This window comes from Macaca fascicularis, chromosome 4 (assembly GCF_037993035.2).
Source record: "Macaca fascicularis isolate 582-1 chromosome 4, T2T-MFA8v1.1".
Taxonomy (NCBI): Eukaryota; Metazoa; Chordata; class Mammalia; order Primates; family Cercopithecidae; genus Macaca; species Macaca fascicularis.
Genome location: NC_088378.1, coordinates 56,957,726 through 56,977,412, shown reverse-complemented (window position 1 = coordinate 56,977,412; position 19,687 = coordinate 56,957,726). Strand labels below are relative to the sequence as shown.

General features: G+C 41.0%; 1 protein-coding gene across 5 annotated transcripts in view; it reads right to left on the bottom strand.

Moving 5' to 3' along the window:
• The window catches only part of UST (uronyl 2-sulfotransferase), a 317,208-nt gene that overhangs the window by 59,685 nt on the left and 237,836 nt on the right, over positions 1-19,687 (bottom strand). For 2 of the 5 annotated variants that reach the window (XM_074037210.1, XM_074037211.1), the window contains one exon: positions 7,742-11,382. The exons of the other annotated variants lie outside the window; for them this stretch is intronic. Coding sequence is in view for 1 of the 2 variants with exons in the window: in XM_074037211.1 (XP_073893312.1) it covers positions 11,377-11,382 (6 nt within the window). In the remaining variant the exon portion in view is untranslated. Of the gene's footprint in view, positions 1-7,741; positions 11,383-19,687 lie in introns of those variants that run through there. 5 annotated transcript variants of the gene reach the window in all.

Below are 19,687 nucleotides of genomic sequence, written 5' to 3'. Positions count from 1 at the left end.
GGAGATTTACACACTGTAAAACAAACCAAAGCTTGTGTGGGCGGGTGCCTGAGCATTGCCTTGAGGATGCTCTGAGCCCCCTGCCCTCCTCACATTTGAGGGTGTCCTCTGGTAGCTGGCCTCCCCCTGGAGCCTGAGCCTTTAGTCCGAGGGACCCAGTAACCCTGGTGGCCTCTCTCTGCAGCAGTGGCAACAGGGAGGGGGCCAGGAGCTGGGTGAGAAGCAGAGCCTAGGGTGATTCTGACCAGAGCAGAGTTCATCTGCTGAGGTTGAGATTTCACAAAGAAGGACAGAGTAAAGCGATGGGGGACATCCAAAGAACTGTCACATATGCAGTCAGCCCCCAGAGTCCTGCAGTAACAGGAGGAGCAGGGCACCAGAGACCGCCAGAGCCTCCTACAGAGGCTCTCATGGCACCTGCTGCTTCTCCAGAGCTGCCCCTGAGCTAGTACTTGTGCGCTTATTTGTTTAGGTGTAGGTCCCTCAACACAGACTGTTCACTGCATCTCCAGTGCTCAGCACCCTGCCTGGACAAAGCAGGAGTGCAATAGATACTGAATGAGTGAGTGAATAAATGGCAGAAGGAGAGAGACAAGACACACAGCTCCAGAGCAAGAAAGGAAGCAGACACCTCTTCCATTTGCTGAGCCTGCCAGGGTTTTGTCCTCAGCAACCCCAGGCTCGCAGGAGTAGACAGAGGGCATCAGCTGGTTGGTGAGGGGAAGGCGGAGGAGGCACCGGGACCTAAGAAGGCCACTTCCCTATTGGAATCCACAAATAACCTCACAAGGTCAATTTATGGGAAGACATAAATTCCTAGTTTTAAAAGTGCAGTTAAGAATTCTTTTCTTAGACCAAGGCACATGCTGGGGGATTTCAAAGAGTTCCATTTGAGCCCATTAGGTTGACGAATGGCGTTCATCACAACCCATCTATGGCAATGCTATAGGAGGATATAAATAAAGATGACTGGACCGGAAGATCCAGAGGAAGCAGAAATGAGCTGAGAAGCCCCAGGCATCGAGCTGCCAACTGCTTGGCCACAACCACAGTAAGCAGGGATGCTGCTGTTTGGCAGCTTGAGGACCAGGGACCTGCAGGAAACTGCTCCTGGCACCTCCTACTCAGTCCACTCTTAGCAGAACCAAGACCTTTAGCGAGCAACATTTGAGCCTCCTGGGAAACGAAATGAGACCAATGGCTGCACTTCCACTGGGCTGTTCTGACGGATGCCTTTCAGTCTTCTGGGACCATTTGGTTGCCCTGGTGTTCATGATTTATCTTTGGTCCAAGATTTACTATCCTGCATTGTTTTATAATCACCTTTTAATACCAAAGTTCTCTCAGCACATATATTTTCTAAATGATTATGCAACTTTATTTTTTCCTTCCATGTAGTGCTTCTAGGGTAAGATTGTTTTTTTTTAAAAAAAAGAAAAAAATATTTAATATGGATTTCAAACTTTTCTCTAAGATTGTCACCACACTGATGACTTTGGCCAAGCCAGCTTGCTTGCCAGCACTTGATCTGTGACTTGCTCCTCTGGTTCCTGAGTCTTGGCACACACCATGGGCACCCCTGTAGTGCCCTTCCCTGCCAAGCCTAGCCCTTTGGGTCTTAACGTAAGACCCCACGCTACTCAAGATTTTGCATTATTAGGGAAATGAGATCGTCTCTCTGAGTAAGCATTCCAGATAACTATGAGAATCTTTTTCATTGCCAACACTGTACAAAAATTAATCCATTTGTGTTGCAATGCATTCTAAACTGTACTATTTTAAAAACCATATGCTTTCCTCCCTCTAGATTTTTTTTTGGGTTCGTCTTCTTCCATTCTGATCTTACAGCAAAATCATCTTTTATCCACTTGCTCCTGTAATGTTTCCACCAGATGGATGGTGATGGGTGACCCTCATCTTCTGAGTCCAAAGGGCTGGCTGGTCTCAGAGCAAACCCCAGTCATTGCCTCCAGTTCCAGGGAGTCCTTCCTGAGGCCTCTCTCACCCTCACTCCCACAGCCCCTCTTCACCCCCACAGGATGATGACAGTAGCTTCCCAGCCAGCAGCTCTTCCTTCCACCTCTCCTCTCTGAGTGCAGTCTCCAGAGTTGCCCCAGTCTGCACGTCCTTGCTCTCCTTGGAGGACTCTTATTGACAATGGAACAGGGATAAAAATCAGGGCACCTGATACACACTGTGAATTCCCTGGCCAGACTCCCAGGGCATTCGAAATGCAGGGCCAGGAATGTGCATTTGAAAGAACCTCTGGCGACTCTGAGAGGATGGTCACTCTTCATGAGCTGTCTATGTATTAGGTAATTCATTCCATGCCTTTGCCCTTCCTCTCCCTTGCCACCTCCCTCCTCACCTAGTCTCAATAGCAGGCTCAGGGTTCTGGCGGGGAGAGTTAACATACCCCAGTCCAGCTGGGCTAGTGCTCACTTGGGTCCAGGAAAAGGAGACAGATGTGACCATGGGCTTCCTTCCATGCTGACCATTCACTGCCAGCCACATCTGGCAGATAGGGTCCCTGGGACAGGGCTCAGGTGCCACATCGCATACTCTCTTCACTGTTGGCTGGAACCCAAATGTCTCCAGGAGTGGGGTCTGTCTGGGACCTCATCCATCAGCTGGGACCTGGCACTCTAACCTAGTTCTAGTCCTCAGGCTAGATCTGCTCCCAACATTCCCTGCCAGTGGCCAGGATTCTTTTAGAAGTGGACAGACTTCCTCATGGTGCCCATGAAAGGAGTTCCAAGCTGGCCCGAGTGCTCCTGGCATCTTGAAATAACCTTCTCACCCACCTTGCAGGGGCTCCTCTGTGCATCGACACTTGCTTCACCCACATGAGGGCTCGCTCTAGAGATCAGATGCTGAGCTGGAGGCCTGGACACCTCCTACTCCCTCCCTGTCAGCGAATTTTCACAGCCCTGACTCCTTCTCCTCACTCTGCACTGCCAGGCCCACAGGCCTCTCGTCTGCTTCTGCCCGAGACATAAAACTGCTCATTTATTTCTCTGTAGCTCAAGAACCAGACAACTGCTTCCTTTCTTGGATTTCTAGTTTTAATTTTAGAAAGGGTGGAAGGAAGAAAATCCCAGGTGGAGTTAATTTTATCACAAAAGGTGAACTTAGAGACGATTCATATTTTACTTATCCTTATATAAGACAGCACCTTCTCTGAAAGCCACTGAACTGAAAAAAGACTTACTGGTGTTTTTACACAGCTCCATGCTTGAAACGTGGATCAGTTTTGTTCATATGGCCCATGGCTTTCAAAGACAGGATTTCTGGCTGCTTTCAATAGCAGAATCCTTAAGACGCCATATGCAAAGTTCCTTGAAAAGGAGATTTGGGTGCTGGTCTCAGCTCCATGATTAATTAGCTGGGTGTCCTCAGCTAAATCATGCCATCTCTGAGCCTCAGTTTCTTGAGCTACATAATCTCAGTCGATGAAACTGCAGATGGATGTACCTGGTACCAACCGTTTTTGTTTGTTTGTTTGTTTGAGACAGAGTTTTCACTCTTGCTGCCCAGGTTGGAGTGCAATGGCGCGATTTTGGCTCACTGTAACCTCTGCCTCATGGGTTCAAGCGATTTTTCTGCCTCAGCCTCCTGAGTACCTGGGATTACAGGCAGCCGCCACCATGCCCAGCTAAATTTTTGTATTTTTAGTAGAGACAAACTCAAACTCCTGATCTCAGGTGATCCACCTGCCTCAACCTCCCAAAGTGCTGGGATTACAGGCATGAGCGCTGTGCCTGACAATAACCAACTTTTAAGAATAGTTTTGTAATCTCAAGATCTAGAAAAAGTGCTAATTTCTCAGATTCTAAAACTTATGAGTTAATACAAGGCTTTTACTCTGCATTTATCATTTAAACTTTTCACCTTTCATGAACGGCAGAGAGAGAAAACCACAAAGGCTGGTATCAGACAAACCTCAGTTCAAACCTTGGCTGTACCTCTTTTGAGTTGTGGAGTCTTTGGCAAACGTTCACTTTTCAAAAGCTCAACTTCTCCATCTGTAAAATGAGGACAATAATACTTGCCTCATAGACACTTTACTAAGATTAGAAATCATTTATATCCATTATTTTACCTGCCACTCACCTGTTAAGATTATGCCATCTTTATTATACCTTCAGCATTTCAATTCCTTTTTCCTTAATCTTATATTCAAAAACACCATTCTTGGTGATTCTGATAGTTTTTTTTTAAATAGTGACTCTGGCTAACTCACAGTGGAAACAGAGGGGAAGAAAAATATGGAAACATGTAATATGCTATCTATGTTACATCAAAACAACAACACAATTTGATGGAAACACAAACGGTATTATGCAAAATACACCACCGTGGAACTCTGGACTTCTTATAGCTCATATTACTCTGCACATGACACAATGTAATACGATGACATAAAAAGCTCTTTTCCAATGCAGATTTAAAATTGATTTTGGAGCCAGTCTTCACACGCTAAAAATATGGATATTATGGAAAAGGATGGTTTCTTATGCTGGCTGTGTTAGAAGTGGGACAGAGAAAAATGGCTGAGTGTCATTCACCACTGAGGTAGTACCCAAATCCTTGACCCATATGTGGCCCATGGTAATCAGAGTACAAGTTTAATGGGCTAAATGGAATGGACGTAGTCTAAGCTAACTTTTATTGCCTCACACACTCTTCCTTGTAAGCCTTTTTCAACCTTGTAAAAAATTTTGAGCCAGAACCAGAGGAGTCAAACAAGACTTTTTAGTGAGGCTTAATGGATTTGAAAGTAGCAGACGGCAGATGACCATCATTCTCCCGTTCCATGCTCATGTCTAGCGTGAATCACTGATGACACACTGTAGTTGAGATGGGAAGTGTCCTTCAGAATTCTTCTCAATACAGCCATCCAGGAAGCACCAGCATCAGCCAGAGAAGCATGTTGCTCTCCCTGTTGTAAGTACAGCTTGCAATGTTGGATGTTTAATATCTGTGGCATCTACTGTAGTGGCTTTGTGGTCCTTTACACCACTTCTGAGTTTATGGCTATGTGTCTGATGGCAGGATGGCAGATAAAGAATTTCTGGGTAAGTGGGACATCATGCTACATTTACTTTAATTATTTCATTTTTTTTTTCATATGAGTTAAGTAAATCCTTAATAAACAAATTGGCTTTAAAATTATTGGGAAAATAAACATGGAAATGCCTTTTTGCTTGTTTGTTTTTTGAGACGAAGTCTCGCTCTGTCACCCAGGCCAGAGTGCAGAGGCACGATCTCAGCTTGCTGTAACCTCTGCCTCCCAGGTTCAAGCAATTCTCCTGCTTCAGCCTCCTGAGTAGCTGGAACTACAGGCGTGTGCCACCCACACCCAGCTAATGTTTGTATTTTTAGTAGAGACAGCGTTTTGCCATGTTAGCCAGGCTGGTCTCGAACTCCTGACCTCAGGGGATCCACCCTCCTTGGCCTCCCCCAAAAATAGAAATGTCTTTGGAATTGTCAGCATACATCCTTTGGGGGGGGGTATCTATCTCCTCAAACATTTATTCTTTGTGTTACAAACAATCCAATTATATACTTTTAATTATTTTAAAATAGACAAATTATTTTGACTATAGTCACACTGTTGTGCTAGCAAATACTAGGTCTTACTAATTCTGTCCAACTATGTTTTTGTACCCCTTAACCCTCCCCACTTCTCCCCCACCACCAACTGCATTACCCTTTCCAGTCTCTGGTAACCAGTCTTCTACTGTCTATCCCCATGAGTTCAATTATCTTAATTTTTTCCCACAAATAAATGAGAACATGCAAAATTTGTCTTTCTGTACCTAACTTATTTCATTTAACATAATGACCTCCAGTTCCATCCGACATGACCTCCATGTCGTTGCAAATGACAGGATCTCATTCATTTTTATGGCGGCATATCTACATTTATTTTAGCGAATATCCTTACTCACTGGGGGCACTAGTCCAATGAAGCTCTTAAATTCTGAAACTGAAACACTTATGGACACAAGAGACCAAACATTTTTTTGAAATCATTCATTTGGATTCCAAGAGTGTGAGTTTCCAATTTCTACTGCATTGAACTAAAGACAAAGAAAAAGTCACAGTTTTTATTTTTTATTTTTATTTTTTGGTTGAGACAGAGTCTTGCTCTGTCTCCCAGGCTGCAGTGCAGTGGCGCGATCTCGGCTCACTGCAACCTGCACCTCCCAGGTTAAGCGATTCTCCTGCCTCAGCCTCCTGAGTAGTTGGGATTACAGGCACGTGCCACCACGCCCAGCTAATTTTTGTATTTTTAGTAGAGACAGGTTTTCAACATGTTGGTCAGGCTGGTCTTGAACTCCTGACCTCGTGATCTGCCTGCCTCAGCCTCCCAAAGTGCTGGGACTACAGGTGTGAGCCACTGCACCTGGCCAAAATAGTCAGTTTTATGCTGAAATGTTCCATTATAAGATGAAGACCAATCTAGTATCCAGCTCAGTTTTCATTAGGTTTTTGGTAGGGTCTTTTCAATGAACTACAGCAAAGTTTACAAGCATTTGAGATGCCTGTGGGTAGGACCCGGTGGAAGCTGCAGTGCCTCTCCCCCAGAAATAGCCCTGCACTTCTTCTGGTTAACACAGTGTCACTAAAACAAGAAACCACAGTCTCTGAGGTTCAAGGGGTTTTGATGCTTTTCAGAGATATAGAGCCCACAACTACAATGGTTTCATAGAGCCTGGAAAACACGTGGTGCCTAACCAGATAAAAATAACACCTCCCGATGGAATCAAACTGGCTAATAGACAAACTGGTGGCTTCTATTTCTATAACAAACTATTTATCACACTTCTATCTAAAAGATCAAAAATACAACCAATTCAGTCATAGAGATTAGGGTAATTGTAGTACATGTCATTGTAAATAGTTGCAGTCATTTAAAATGTTTACAAAGAATATGTAACTACAGGAAAAATGCTTATCTGAGAAAGTCAGGATAAAATTATATATATATAATATGACTACAACCCCATTTTTTTTAAAAAACCTATATTTTAAAGCTAGATGGGAATAAAGTAAATTTTAAAAAAATTTAAATGTGTCTGAGATGGCAGAATTAAGGATTTTCCCCTTTTTCTTTTTTGGTCTTAAAATCTTATTTGATGTGTATGTGCTATTGAAAAAAATTAAAAAATGTTTGTCAAAGTAATATGTACATGTCAAAAAAAAAAAAAAAGGTTATAATGAAAGCAACTATCTCTTGTTCTACACTGCTCTGCCTCTCAGTTGTGTCCCTCAGAGGTTAAGAATCCCATTTAACTGGATTCTATGTCTGACTATTGCTTGTTTTACTCTCTTGTTTTTCTGCAGTAATCCCTCAAGTAACTTTTTGCTTTGCTGTTTCTAGTTTACAAGGAATTAGTTGCTAATAATGTTCTCAATAACTTGCAGGTGATGTGTGTGTGTGTGTGTGTGTGTGTGTGTTTTAACATCAGAGAAGATTGTGTTCTCTTTAACATTTCTCTCTCTAATCCTATTTTCTGAAATCTCACTATGGTAGACCTAGCATTGTGCTGAACACTTAGCAGGCCCTTTTAATCTGGGGCTTAAGATATTGGTTTTTTTTGGTGTGTGTATGTGTTTAAATAATTTTTCTCTCCTTCGTTTTCTGCATTCTTTAATTCTAGTTTTCTAATTGGTTTTTGAAGCTTGAATGATCTTTTATAATTGTTACTCTTTCATATTTTCTTACTCTGTCTTTTTGCTTTTCTTCTAAGAGATTTTTTGATCTTCTACGTCCTTCCTCTGAATTTTTGATCATGACAATCATATTCTAATGTCTAAACATTCTTTCTTGATGCATGTTGATTTCCTCTTATAACATCCTGCTCTAGCTATGGATCTAACATTTTCTCTAATGCCTCTGAGGAAACTAAGTAAAGCTCCCTCTTGAAGCTTTATTCTTTTTCCTGAAATTTGTCTCCCTTAGGATTATTGCTTCCATTTGCTTATTTTAGCCCCTGTCTTTTAAGGTGCAGTCCTTCTTCAAATAGCTATGGATGTTTTTTTGTCCATTCGTATTTAATGATGAGTCAGGAAAAACTGATGGAGAGCTGTGCTGACATTGGCAGAGTTTATCAAACAGTGGGCTGCACCACCCTGCTGGTGATTATTTAATGGCCAGGTTGGGAGGTCTTTTCTCTGGAGACATTCTAATACCTTGAGAATGAATCAGTTTTTCACCCAGTAGACAGCTGCTGGGTGCTGGGCTTTCCCGGGTAGGGTAGGGATGAAATAAAGGGCTCCTCTTCCATATAGATATCTCCAGTCCATCCTTCTGCTGTCAGTCTCTTGCTTTATCCATCATCCCGGGCATTTCCAAATAAGCCTGGAGTCTTATTCAGCTGTATTTTCTCCTCCAAATGCACTCTAGACTGTGGCTTCCCGGCCCAACTTTATCAGTTACCAACATTGTATGCCTTCTCCCAGATTTAAGGGTTTCAACCTTGTTTTTCTCCTCACTGTTGTGTATCTGACCCCTTAAAATGTCCTTATTATCATCTTAAGGGGTACTGGGAGAGAACTAAGTGCTTCTTACACTGAAAATTGTTCAGCAAGGGCAAGTTCCACCCACCTCAAGCACATACACCATGAATCATGTACAGATGGAGAAACTGAAATAAAATCAATGCAAAGGAAAACTTAATGGCAAAAAACCTTAGAAATACTGATTGCAAATCCCTATAACTTCAAAATGGAATCTTATCTTTTGACTCAAACATTAATGCAACATTTTAACATGTTAAAATGTCTACAAATATTAAAAATGCCTTTTTTGGCAACATAATTCCTGCCTCTGTGGGAGATTTCAATTTTTCTACCTCAAGGCTATGGCAAATCGGCAGAAAAATCTCTCACTAAATAAGTTAGTTCATGGACTGCACAGCAAGGCACCATAACCAGCAATCATCAGTTGGTGACCTACCAGCTATTAAGTAAGGTAATTTCCTTACCCTAACCTTACTGCAGCAACAGTTTATCTCTTAAAGAAGCCAGGAGGCAAATTTAAGTAGAAATTTGTGAGTACGAGCAACATGGGAAGAAACAGACAAAATAAATAGATCTGGGCTCTCACTGCACCTTAGAAAGAAAAATGAAATACAAAAATGTAAGACAGCAAGAGGAAGCAACTGGCCTCTTGGTTTTTCAGGCTCTTCTGCTCCTTAGGGGTGGGACAGATTGGCATCTCTTTCTTACAGCCAAAACCAAAAAAGCTTGCCTTAAATGTTAGCCTGGAGGCCGGGCACGGTGGCTCACGCCTGTAATCCCAGCACTTTGGGAGGCTGAGGTGGGCAGATCACCTCAGGTCAGGAGTTCGAGACCAGCCTGGTCAACATGTTGAAACCCCATCTCTACTAAAATTACAAAAACAAATTGGTCAGGTGTGGTGGCACGCACCTGTAATCCCAGCTACTCAGGAAGCTGAGGCAGGAGAATCGCTTGAACCTGGTAGGCGGAGGTTGCAGTGAGCCAAGACCACACCACCGCACTCCAGCCTAGGCAACAGAGCGAATCTCCATCGCCAAAAAAAAAAAAAAAAAAAAGAAGTTTGCCTGTAATGACATCTTGATCACTTTTTGGAATGCATGAAGTTAGCCATGATTTTGTGATAGAAGTCCAGTTAAGAGAAGTCATTCATTCATTCTCTCTACTGGAACTTGAAGTTCTTAAAATCATTCAGAAAAACCTGTAAACTACAGACAGAAGATAATAAATGAGCATTACCTACCAAGACAGATAAGATGTTGACTCTGTGGTTATGGAAAAGGAAAAATGCAAAGTGGAAAACCAGTTCAATATTTATGGCATAGAAATCAAAACCACAATGATATACCATCTCGCACCAGTCAGAATGGCGATTATTAAAAAGTCAAGAAACAACAGTTGCTGGCGAGGCTGTGGAGAAGTAGAAATACTTTTACACTGTTGTTGGGAATGTAAATTAGTTCAACCATTGTGGAAGCCAGTGTGGCAATTCCTCAAAGATCTAGAACCAGAAATACCATTTGACCCAGCAATCCCATTACTGGGTATATACTCAAAGGAAGATAAATCATTCTACTATAAACATATATGCATGCAAATGTTCACTGCAGCATTATTCATAATAGCAAATACATAGAATCAGCCCAAATGCCCATCAATGACAGACTGGATAAAGAAAATATGGTATATATATGCCATGGAATACTATACAGCCATAAAAAAGGAACAAGATAATGTCCTTTGCAGGGACATGGATAAAGCTGGAAGCCACTATCCTAACAGCAAACAAACTAACATAGGAACAGAAAACCAAACACTCCATGTTCTCACTTATAAGTGGGAGCTGAACAATGAGAACACATGGGCATAGGGAGGGGAACAACACATACTGGGGAGTGTCAGTGGGGTTGGGGAGGGAGAGCATTAAGATAAATAGCTAATGCATGTTGGGCTTAATACCTAGGTGATGGGGTGATGGGTGCAGCAAACCACCATGGCACACATTTACCTATGTAACAAAACTGCACGTCCTGCACATGTATTCTGAAACTTATGATTTATAAAATATTATGGCATAGTTTGAGTGTAAGAAATGCCCACTGTGAGTGGATTGCAGGCGGTAGTCCTGTCCAGTTGTTTTCAGTTGGTTCCAAGGATCTCTTTGGCCACAGTGGGAACCCTCCTTGAGGCAACCCTCTTCAGCCACCCTCAGGTCTGCACTGCTCCCTCTTCCAATCTGACACTGTCCTGGGTGTGACTGTGTTAGTGTGACCCCTGTCATTACCGCCTTTCCCCAGTCTCTTGAGGGCCTTCCATCCCTCAGTCATCTGGGGCTCTCTCTGGCTTTCGTCTCTGATTCCCATCCATCAAACGTGGCTCTCAACTAGCTGTCTGGTGGAAATGATTTCATAAATTAATGCTCACAGAAGAACAAATAAATAAGTTATCAAGCTCAATGTGTTTCCAAGAAATACTTGCATTTTAGTGGAAATCAGTCCTTTAATCCAAAGAAATGAGGTCTAATGGTGGTGGAGAGAGGGAGGGAGAGAAAAAGGAAGGGACCAACCGTTATTGAGTATCAGTCGTTTTATTCAGTAAAAGTTTGTGGAAGGAATGAAAAGTACACTGGAGACTTTACTAATTCTATCTCATTAAATGAGCAAAGTCCGGGCCCACTGTAATTTGGTGAGAGGCACAGAGACACTGCTCAGGTTGTGTGCCCTTTGTCTTCTCAGAAGGCTCCCAGAGGTCACCTTGAACTTCCTGTCAGATCCTGAATTCTTCTCCAGCTTCTGGAGTCTTCTTTCCTCTACAGCCAGGGCTGCTCAACCCTCTCCAATCCTATGGCTAATCCTGGACCCAGAAAAGAGGAATGTAAGGAGCTCCAGTAAAAGGAAACGTCAACGTACACAGAGGGTCTGTTGGGGAGGTGCTGGATGGGTAGGGCTCCAAGACCTCCTGCCCTACCCAAGCCAGACGAGCTCTGCTTTGCCTGGGTTTACATATTGGGTTCTCTGTAAGGCTTCATTTGATATAAAGGTTCTAGATCTGAGAATCATTGCTTTAGGCCAGCATGCTGAGGCTCAAGACATCTGATCACCAGCCTGGGCAACAAAAAGTTGTCTCTACAAAAAAGTTTAAAAAAAAATCAGCTGGAAGTATAGTGGTTCATGCCTGTAGTCCCAGCTACTCAGGAGGTTGCCATGGGAGGATCACTTGACCCTGGAGGTCGAGGCTGCAGTGAGCTGTGATTGCACCACTGCACTCCGGCCTGGGCAACAGAGTGACACCCTGTCTCTCTCACACACACAAAAGGCACGTGATCAGCTAGCATGACCCTATTCCTGTGCCCTAGTTCTGCCCATTGTACTTCTTCCTTGTTTCTGAGTTTTGGGCCCACCTGGTTCTCCATTTCTTAACTGAAGCTATGTTTTGCTGCCTGTATCTGAGCCTGTCTTAGTAGCTTGCTCAGTACTCCTGGTTCAGAACACAGAGTGGCAGTGGTCTGATCTGCTTTCACTAGGTACTTCCTCCAACGGAATAGTCTTGCTGGTGAATATCCAGCCAGTCACCGGGTCCGGTTGTTAGCATGAGCTTTTATGTCACCTACTTCTGGATTTGGGGCCTCTTCCTGGGGCACCATGGGCCCTTCATCATGTCATAGATGCTTCAACTTGCCCACTGCCACTCTGTGTTCTGCCTGCCTCAGTGTGGACATCCGGCTCTTAACACTGCTCCCCACTTCACTATATAAGCAGGGCCAGGAAGTCTGATCTCAAGGACTGGGTCATGACTGCTGGCTCCCAAGATTAAAGAGCACCTTGTGGAAAAAACAAGAATGTAAGAAAACCTTTCTCCTCTTCCTCTCCCTTCTGTAGTCCAGCTGTTGACAATTCTATTCCTCTGCCCACTTCACCTTCAAAGAAAAGAGGGAGCTACCACATCCACGTTAACAAGGGGAAGAGTAGGTTTTTTGTATGTACGATAGCATTAAATACTATGTCCTATTAAATACTATATTCAATACTGTCATATACTATATTATATGTAATACTATCTTAAATACTATATTCAATAGCATTAAATACTATGATCTATTTTCTAAGTGCCAAAAATATTTTTTAAAAAACATAGCATCATTTATCAGAAAGAAATGTAAGTTGCTGTAATTCGGTCTACAGTGTCATTATCAGGCATTTCCTGCAGAGCGTGTCAATTCCTTGATTATTTTAGTTGTCATTATCTATTCGGAATGAATAGAGGCCCTGTGAGTCTATTAAACGCTGGGGACACCAGCCTGGCCTTCAGGAAGGCACACAGGTGGGGTGCTGGGCTGGCTTCCCTAATTCCTCTCTGAACCTTCTAAAAGCCACACTCGCAGATTCAATGCTCTTCCAGTTTCTGGGGCAGGAAGAGCTGCCAAATACACAGAATTTTGCCAGGTTATATGGTCATTTTATTAGGCGAATAAAAGTCTACAGATTTTAGTGCAAAACCACGGGGCCCAACCCAGTTTTGTACAAACATTTTCAAAGGTAAAAGTGGAATACATTATCAGTCACTAGTGCTCACCATTATAGTGTTTTTGGCTAACAATCATTTTCCTTCTGTCTATGATGTCTGAAACCTTAGCACAAAGAATGCCTTTCAGCAGAGGTTAGCCCCACTGGGAATTACCTATAAAACCACTAGGTGCCCTAAATTTTTTACCAAATTGGACATCAAAATGACCTTAAAATATTTTGGCAAAAATTTTTGGGCATAAATTTTACATAATCATAAATTATAAGGACTGAATCCAGTGGTTAGTTGAATACTGAGGAAAAAGGGGTGGGAGAGAGCTATTATTGTCTTTAATGCCAGTGATTAGAAATGAAACACAAGGTAAACTTCACACTTGGGATTCTAACTTTAAGTTTTCAACCATACTATTGTAATACAGTTTAAAGGCCTTCTATAAAGGCATAGTTCCATAGGCCACAGTTCTATCATGCCATGATATGGTCTACTGTAAATTTATTTCAGAGGTTCTTAATTTAGGGTAGTTTAAAATGGTTTGCTTATTGTGTTTAAACAATTCAAGCTGGAATCTCCAACCAATGAATGCCAAGATTCTTTAATTACATTATGAATTAAGGCATCTACTGTACATAACACATCACAGTAAGCACTCTGGCTTTAAGTGGCCAATGAATAATTGGGTTGATTTTCCTTTATAATAGGTAACTATGCTAATACTTATATGGAATATCTTCTTGGTAGTTCTGTTTATTTTTATGATTTTTTAAAAATTAATGCCTTTGCCTTATATTAAAATGTGTCAAATGGCCAGGTGCAGTGGCTCACGCCTGTAATCCCAGCACTCTGGGAGGCTGAGGCAGGTGGATTACCTGAGGTCAGGAGTTTGAGACCAGCCTGACTAATATGGTGAAACCCCATCTCTACTAAAAATACAAAAATTAGCTGGGCGTGGTGGTGTGCACCTGTAGTCCCAGCTATTCAGGAGGCTGAGAGGAGAATTGCTTGAACCCAGGAGGCGGAGGTTGCAGTGAGCCTAGATCATGCCACTGAACTCCAGCCTGGGTGACAGAGTGAGACGCCATCTCAGAATATAAATAAATAAAAAGTAAAAATTAAAATGTGTCATATTATTTTTTCTACACTAAATTTATTTAGTTTTTAACTGGTAACTCTCCCCAATTTCATTATTTTCAGCCTCTACTTTTAGCAAATGAACCTCTCTAGTTTTAATAAATTAATTTAATCATTTACTTTTAGTGAGATTAAAATACTTAAGATTTATTTCTGCATCTTACATTGTGTTTTTTAAAATTTGCTATTCTTTTTTTCCTGTATCTTTTTTCTTTTCATGTCTTCTGTTGGTTTAATAGAGTTTTTAATAATATCCCTTCCCTGTCTTCTACTGCTTTAGAATCTAAGGATTACATTTTACCCTTACATTTTTTTTAACATTCTAAGATTTTTTTTTTCAAACACATGGATGACTCTTACAACTTAAGAAAATAAAAATAACAAAGGAGCTTAAGATACTTTCATTACTGAAAGAGTCTGAGGAAGGGCACAGAATTTTAAAAATTCATTTGTAAATAGATGGTGAGAAAGATGAGTGAACGGAAAAGTCATTAAATTTTTTTTAACATTCAAACTTGACTAAATTTTTTCTAATAAAGCGTGAAGTAATTTAGTTTTCTTATATTCCTCCAAATCTGAGATGAATTTTAGCAACTTTATCCATTAAACACCACTCACCTCTTCTTTTTAAAGTTGGCTAATCGTAATCTTTTTTAAACATATAACTTTTAACACTTAATATTCAACTCATTTACCAACATGTTTTACTCAACAGCTCTGTTCACTATTGCTTTTTATGCCCTTGTACCTTAATTTCCCCCATAATTCATATTTTAGTAATGCTTTTAATGAAGTCAGTAAGTAGGAAACTCTTTCTGTGTCTGAAAAAGGTCAGTCCAGTGATTGTTTAGCTGGGTATAAAATTCCAGGTTCACAATTTTTTTCTCTCAACACTTTGAAGATATTACTGTACTGTCATCTGATATCCATTGTTGCTGGCAAGAAGTCTGCTATGAGCCTAATTATGATTCTTTCATTGGTCATCTGCTTTGTTTCCTTTTCCTTGATATATTCAGTTTCACTCTAAAATACTTGTGTGAATATTTAAGTTTGTTTATTCTGTTCGGTACTCCCAGTATACTTTTAGTATGAAGAATCACCTCTCCAGGCTGGGCACGGTGGCTCAGGCCTGTAATCCCAGCACTTTGGGAGGTCGAGGTGGGCGGATCCAAGGTCAGGAGATTGAGATCATCCAGGCGGGTGGATCCGAGGTCAGGAGATTGAGATCATCCTGGCTAACACAGTGAAACCCTGTTCCTACTAAAAATACAAAAAAAATTTAGCCGGGCATGGTGGCGGGTGCCTATAGTCCCAGCTACTCAGGAGGCTGAGGCAGGAGAATGGCATGAACCCAGGAGGTGGAGCTTGCAGTGAGCTGAAATCAGGCCACTGCCCTCTAGCCTGGGCAACAGAGTGAGACTGCGTCTCAAAAATAAATAAATAAATAAATAAATAAAGAATCATATCTCCAATTTTAGAATATTTTGTCTTTTAATTGCTTCAAATATTTCTTCCCTAACATTTTTCCATTCTCTTTTTTTCTGGATCTCCTATTAGATGCCTATTGAAACTTTACAATATTTTTTCCATATCTCTTAACTGCTCTATCTATCTATCTATCTATCTATCTATCTATCTATCTATCTATCTATCTATCTCTTTCTGTATTGCATTCTTGGTGAATTTCTCTTGACTATTTTCTAAATTCATTAATGTTCTCTTTAACTTTAGTTTAGAGTTTATCCATTTCTTAAATTTTTACTTCAATAACCATATTTTTCATTTTACTTAATTATTTTAAAGATATCCTCGTGTCCTTGTTTCATGTCTCTCTTACAATTTTCTGCTCTTTTTAAATGGAAGCTATTCATTCTTTTGTCTTTTCAAACATCCTAGGCACATTTATTTTAAAGACTTTGTCAGGTTGTTCCTTAAAGCCATCTGGAGTGTATTCGTTTTCCAATACTAGATTTTGCTGCCTGCCTTTCTTGGTATTGGATTTTTCTCCCCATGTTCCTTAGAATGTATGGTCTGTAGGCTCATTTTGGGTGGGAGATTCATAATCTGCCTCCGTCTCCTTCCTCTCTCTGCTGCCTCTCTCCTCTCTCTGTCTCCATTTCTTCCTCCTTCTCACCCTCTGTCTTACTCTAGTGGTTGTGTGGCTACTATCATCTGGACTCCTGCATCCTCAGTCCAGAATCAGGTCTTAGTTTTACTTCCCATCTTATGAGAGCAAGGAGAATATTACACATTTGGTTACAAAGGAGCAAATAGCTTGGTTCACTTCTTACTTGTGAGTTTGTGGTTTTGTTTTTCCATCTCTCTACATCTCTAGCCTCTTATAAAGGCATAGTTCCAGGCAGAAGATGAGCAGTTGTTACGTTTAACTTCCTTTACTTGAAAGTGAGGGGAAGTGTGGCTTCTCACCCCAGGCCTTGGTTTAAAGCATTGAGCCTGGTCTGGCCCTCATGTTAGCCAGGGAACTTCTAGTCTTCTTTACCTTGTCCTATTCCTGGCTGCCACTACTGGATTCTGGACCAGAGCCCAGCTGGCCTGTGGATTCGTCATTGCTCACCACTCAGGAATTCCTCCATGCATGAGGATGCTCTTATTTTATAATAAAGCTGGTAAATCCTTTGGATTTCTTCTTTTTATATTCTATCAATCATTACAATATAGTTGGGATCAAGAGAGTGTGAACTCACTATAGCAGCTTGATTGGGAGCCCTGTATGGGCTATTCATGCTTCTTTCCTACAGTGAGGTCTATCAGAGGAAATACTGAGTGCAGAGGCATGGATAAACTGGGGTGTAAGGAGTGAAACTTGCTAAATCTGAGGAAAGAAGTTGGGTAAGATGGCAAGTCTATGCCAAAGCAAGGTCACATGTTTAATGAAACGTAATCATTTTTGCTCTGTATGTCAGAGAGCAAAGGGCAATGCACAGTTTAAGTCAGATATCCAACAGCCATATTCTGAGGGTTCTTCTTACAGACCCTGTGAGACACCTGTTACATTATAGCAGTGACTTTGTCTTAATGGTGTTGCTTTGAGTCTATTATTAGTGTTGCATGTTGCCAAAAGTTCCAGTATTTGAAGTATGCATTGAATATAAAAAGTTATAATCTTTGTTCTACATATTCTGTATTAGAAGTATATTCTAACCTAGAAGATTTGCCTCTCTGTATTATGGTACCCACCCAGTACCAGATAGGTGTTTTATTATAGTTTCTAAAAGTGGTATTCAAAGATAATGAAATTTTTATTTGAATTATGCTATGCCTAGCAAATCACCATGGGAGTCTGGGTGTCTAATAAAAGGTTTCAGATGATACTACTGTTTTTCAATAAACAACATCATAAAAATTTCATCAGTGAAGTCAAGTCCTGAATACAAGTACCATTAAATTTTGAACAAAAAGTACTTAAGTGATCTATAGATAAAGATATATCATGGTTGATACTTTTTCTTATTAGATATCTGCGTGACTGAAATGACATTAAATGACCTATAAACTACTCCCTGCTGGAAAAGGTGCATTCCAGATGTGGGCTCCACTTAGAGGAATAATGACTTTGGGATTTTGCATCTTGGTCGTCTGTGATTCTCATCTCTGCAGCCCAGAAGGAGCCACGTGGCTGGATCTCTGCCGCTGGCTGACTGCTGTGAGTGCTATAAGTGATGCCTTGGTTAACCAGGCATGCACCAGCCACCTGGGCTGCAGTGCTGCGCTGCTTGCTGCATTCAGACCAGCACACACATGGCAGCAGCCTTAGCCTATAAGGGGTTGCACTGATTATATTCTGATGCATACAGTCAATGGGTCTATCTGTCCTTCTAATATTGACCCATCTTGAGATGCTGATGAAACTCTTAAAATAAGCAGGAGGTCAGGTTTACAGAGGGGCCCGCATCCCTACCCCCTACTTAGTCACATAGAAAATGGAGAGATCACCATTTTGAGTTTTCTCTAGGAGGGGCAGTGTGATATTATGTGAATGCACTGCCAGTGCACTCCATGGGGACTACAATTTTGCTGTTCTCAAGCTTAAAGTAATCATGGAAATATATTTTAACTTTTTTGTGCTCTGCTTGTAATACCAGAAGGAAAAGGTGTCTATAAAACTTAGGCCAGAGATCAGAAGGGATACTGCAGACTTTGGTGAAAAGTTGAATGATAAGGTGGAGAGAAAAGAACCATTCACCTCAAATCTGTTCATTTCACTTGTTATAAGAAGCCCACAGCATAGTCCACGTCTCCACAGTTTAGTACTTCCTGGAGGCAGTACTGAACAGAAAACTCAAGCTCAAACATCTTCTCAACCAACATGAAGCTTTGTGACTGTAAGAACGGCAGGAATTCCTGGGAAACCAAGAATGTTCTTTAAGGGATTTATACCATAAAAGTTATTTATGGCCCCTTTGGGCCACACAAATTTTGAAAAGCCACAGCAACTGTCTCAGTCTCAGAATTTTAATGATTTTGCCTTCTTAGCTCAAGAGGTTCAGAATTTTGTTTGCTTTCACATCCAATAGTCTAATAGTTTTGGCTTAAGAACCCAAAACAAACCACAAAAGTCACACTTTCAACCTCTGGTTATCCAGGGTATAAACAGCATGTTTGTGGATTTTTTAGGCTGGCCCACAGCTTCTCCTTTCTGTGGCTCCATAATCCCAACCCAGAAGGTCATTAAGGACTCATAATAAGTTTAATAAAGAGATGTTGAAACTAAATAAAATAATTTTAAATTAACAAGGAATTTCGGTTTCTCAAGATGCTAGTATCATGAGTGACTAAGAATTGTCTGTAAATGGAGCTTCACTGGACTATTCTCTTTTATGAATATATAAAATTTTCCATAATGTTATAAAAAACAAACAAAAAAATCCCAGAAAAAATAAATGACTGTTAGTATGGTGTGTTCCCCAGTGTGTGTTCTCATCTTCAGAGAATATGAACCGGGGTTTATATTGGTTCACTAGATGCATATATCCTAAAACATAGCTGCATATAATAAGAATATTAGGGAACATTCTGTAAGGAAGCTCAATGTTTTTCCTGCCTTCATTTTCCCTTTTTCTAATTCATTTTTTTTCATTCATTCACTCATTCATTTTCCACCTTTCTCACTCTACTTTAAAGCTTCTTGGACTGTTTTTTCAGTGGGTCAGGTTCTTTATGAATCCTCAGACCTTTATAATTTTCCATCCTAAGTTTGTTTAGAGATCTCATTTCTGACCCTTTCATTGTCCCTGCTTCTTGGATTCTTTCTCTTCTAAAATAAAACATGACTACATGGAATCCAAGGAAAAAAAAAATACAAAATCAAGCCCCTTTATTATGCTGGTATCTGAGATTTCTCTCATAGCTTCCTTGTAGAATGTTCTCTATTTTTATTATATGCAGGTACATCTTAGGATATATACATTTAGTGAACCAACATAAACCCCAGTTCATATCCTCTGAAGATGAGAACAGACACGGGGACTCCAAAAGCAGGGAGGGA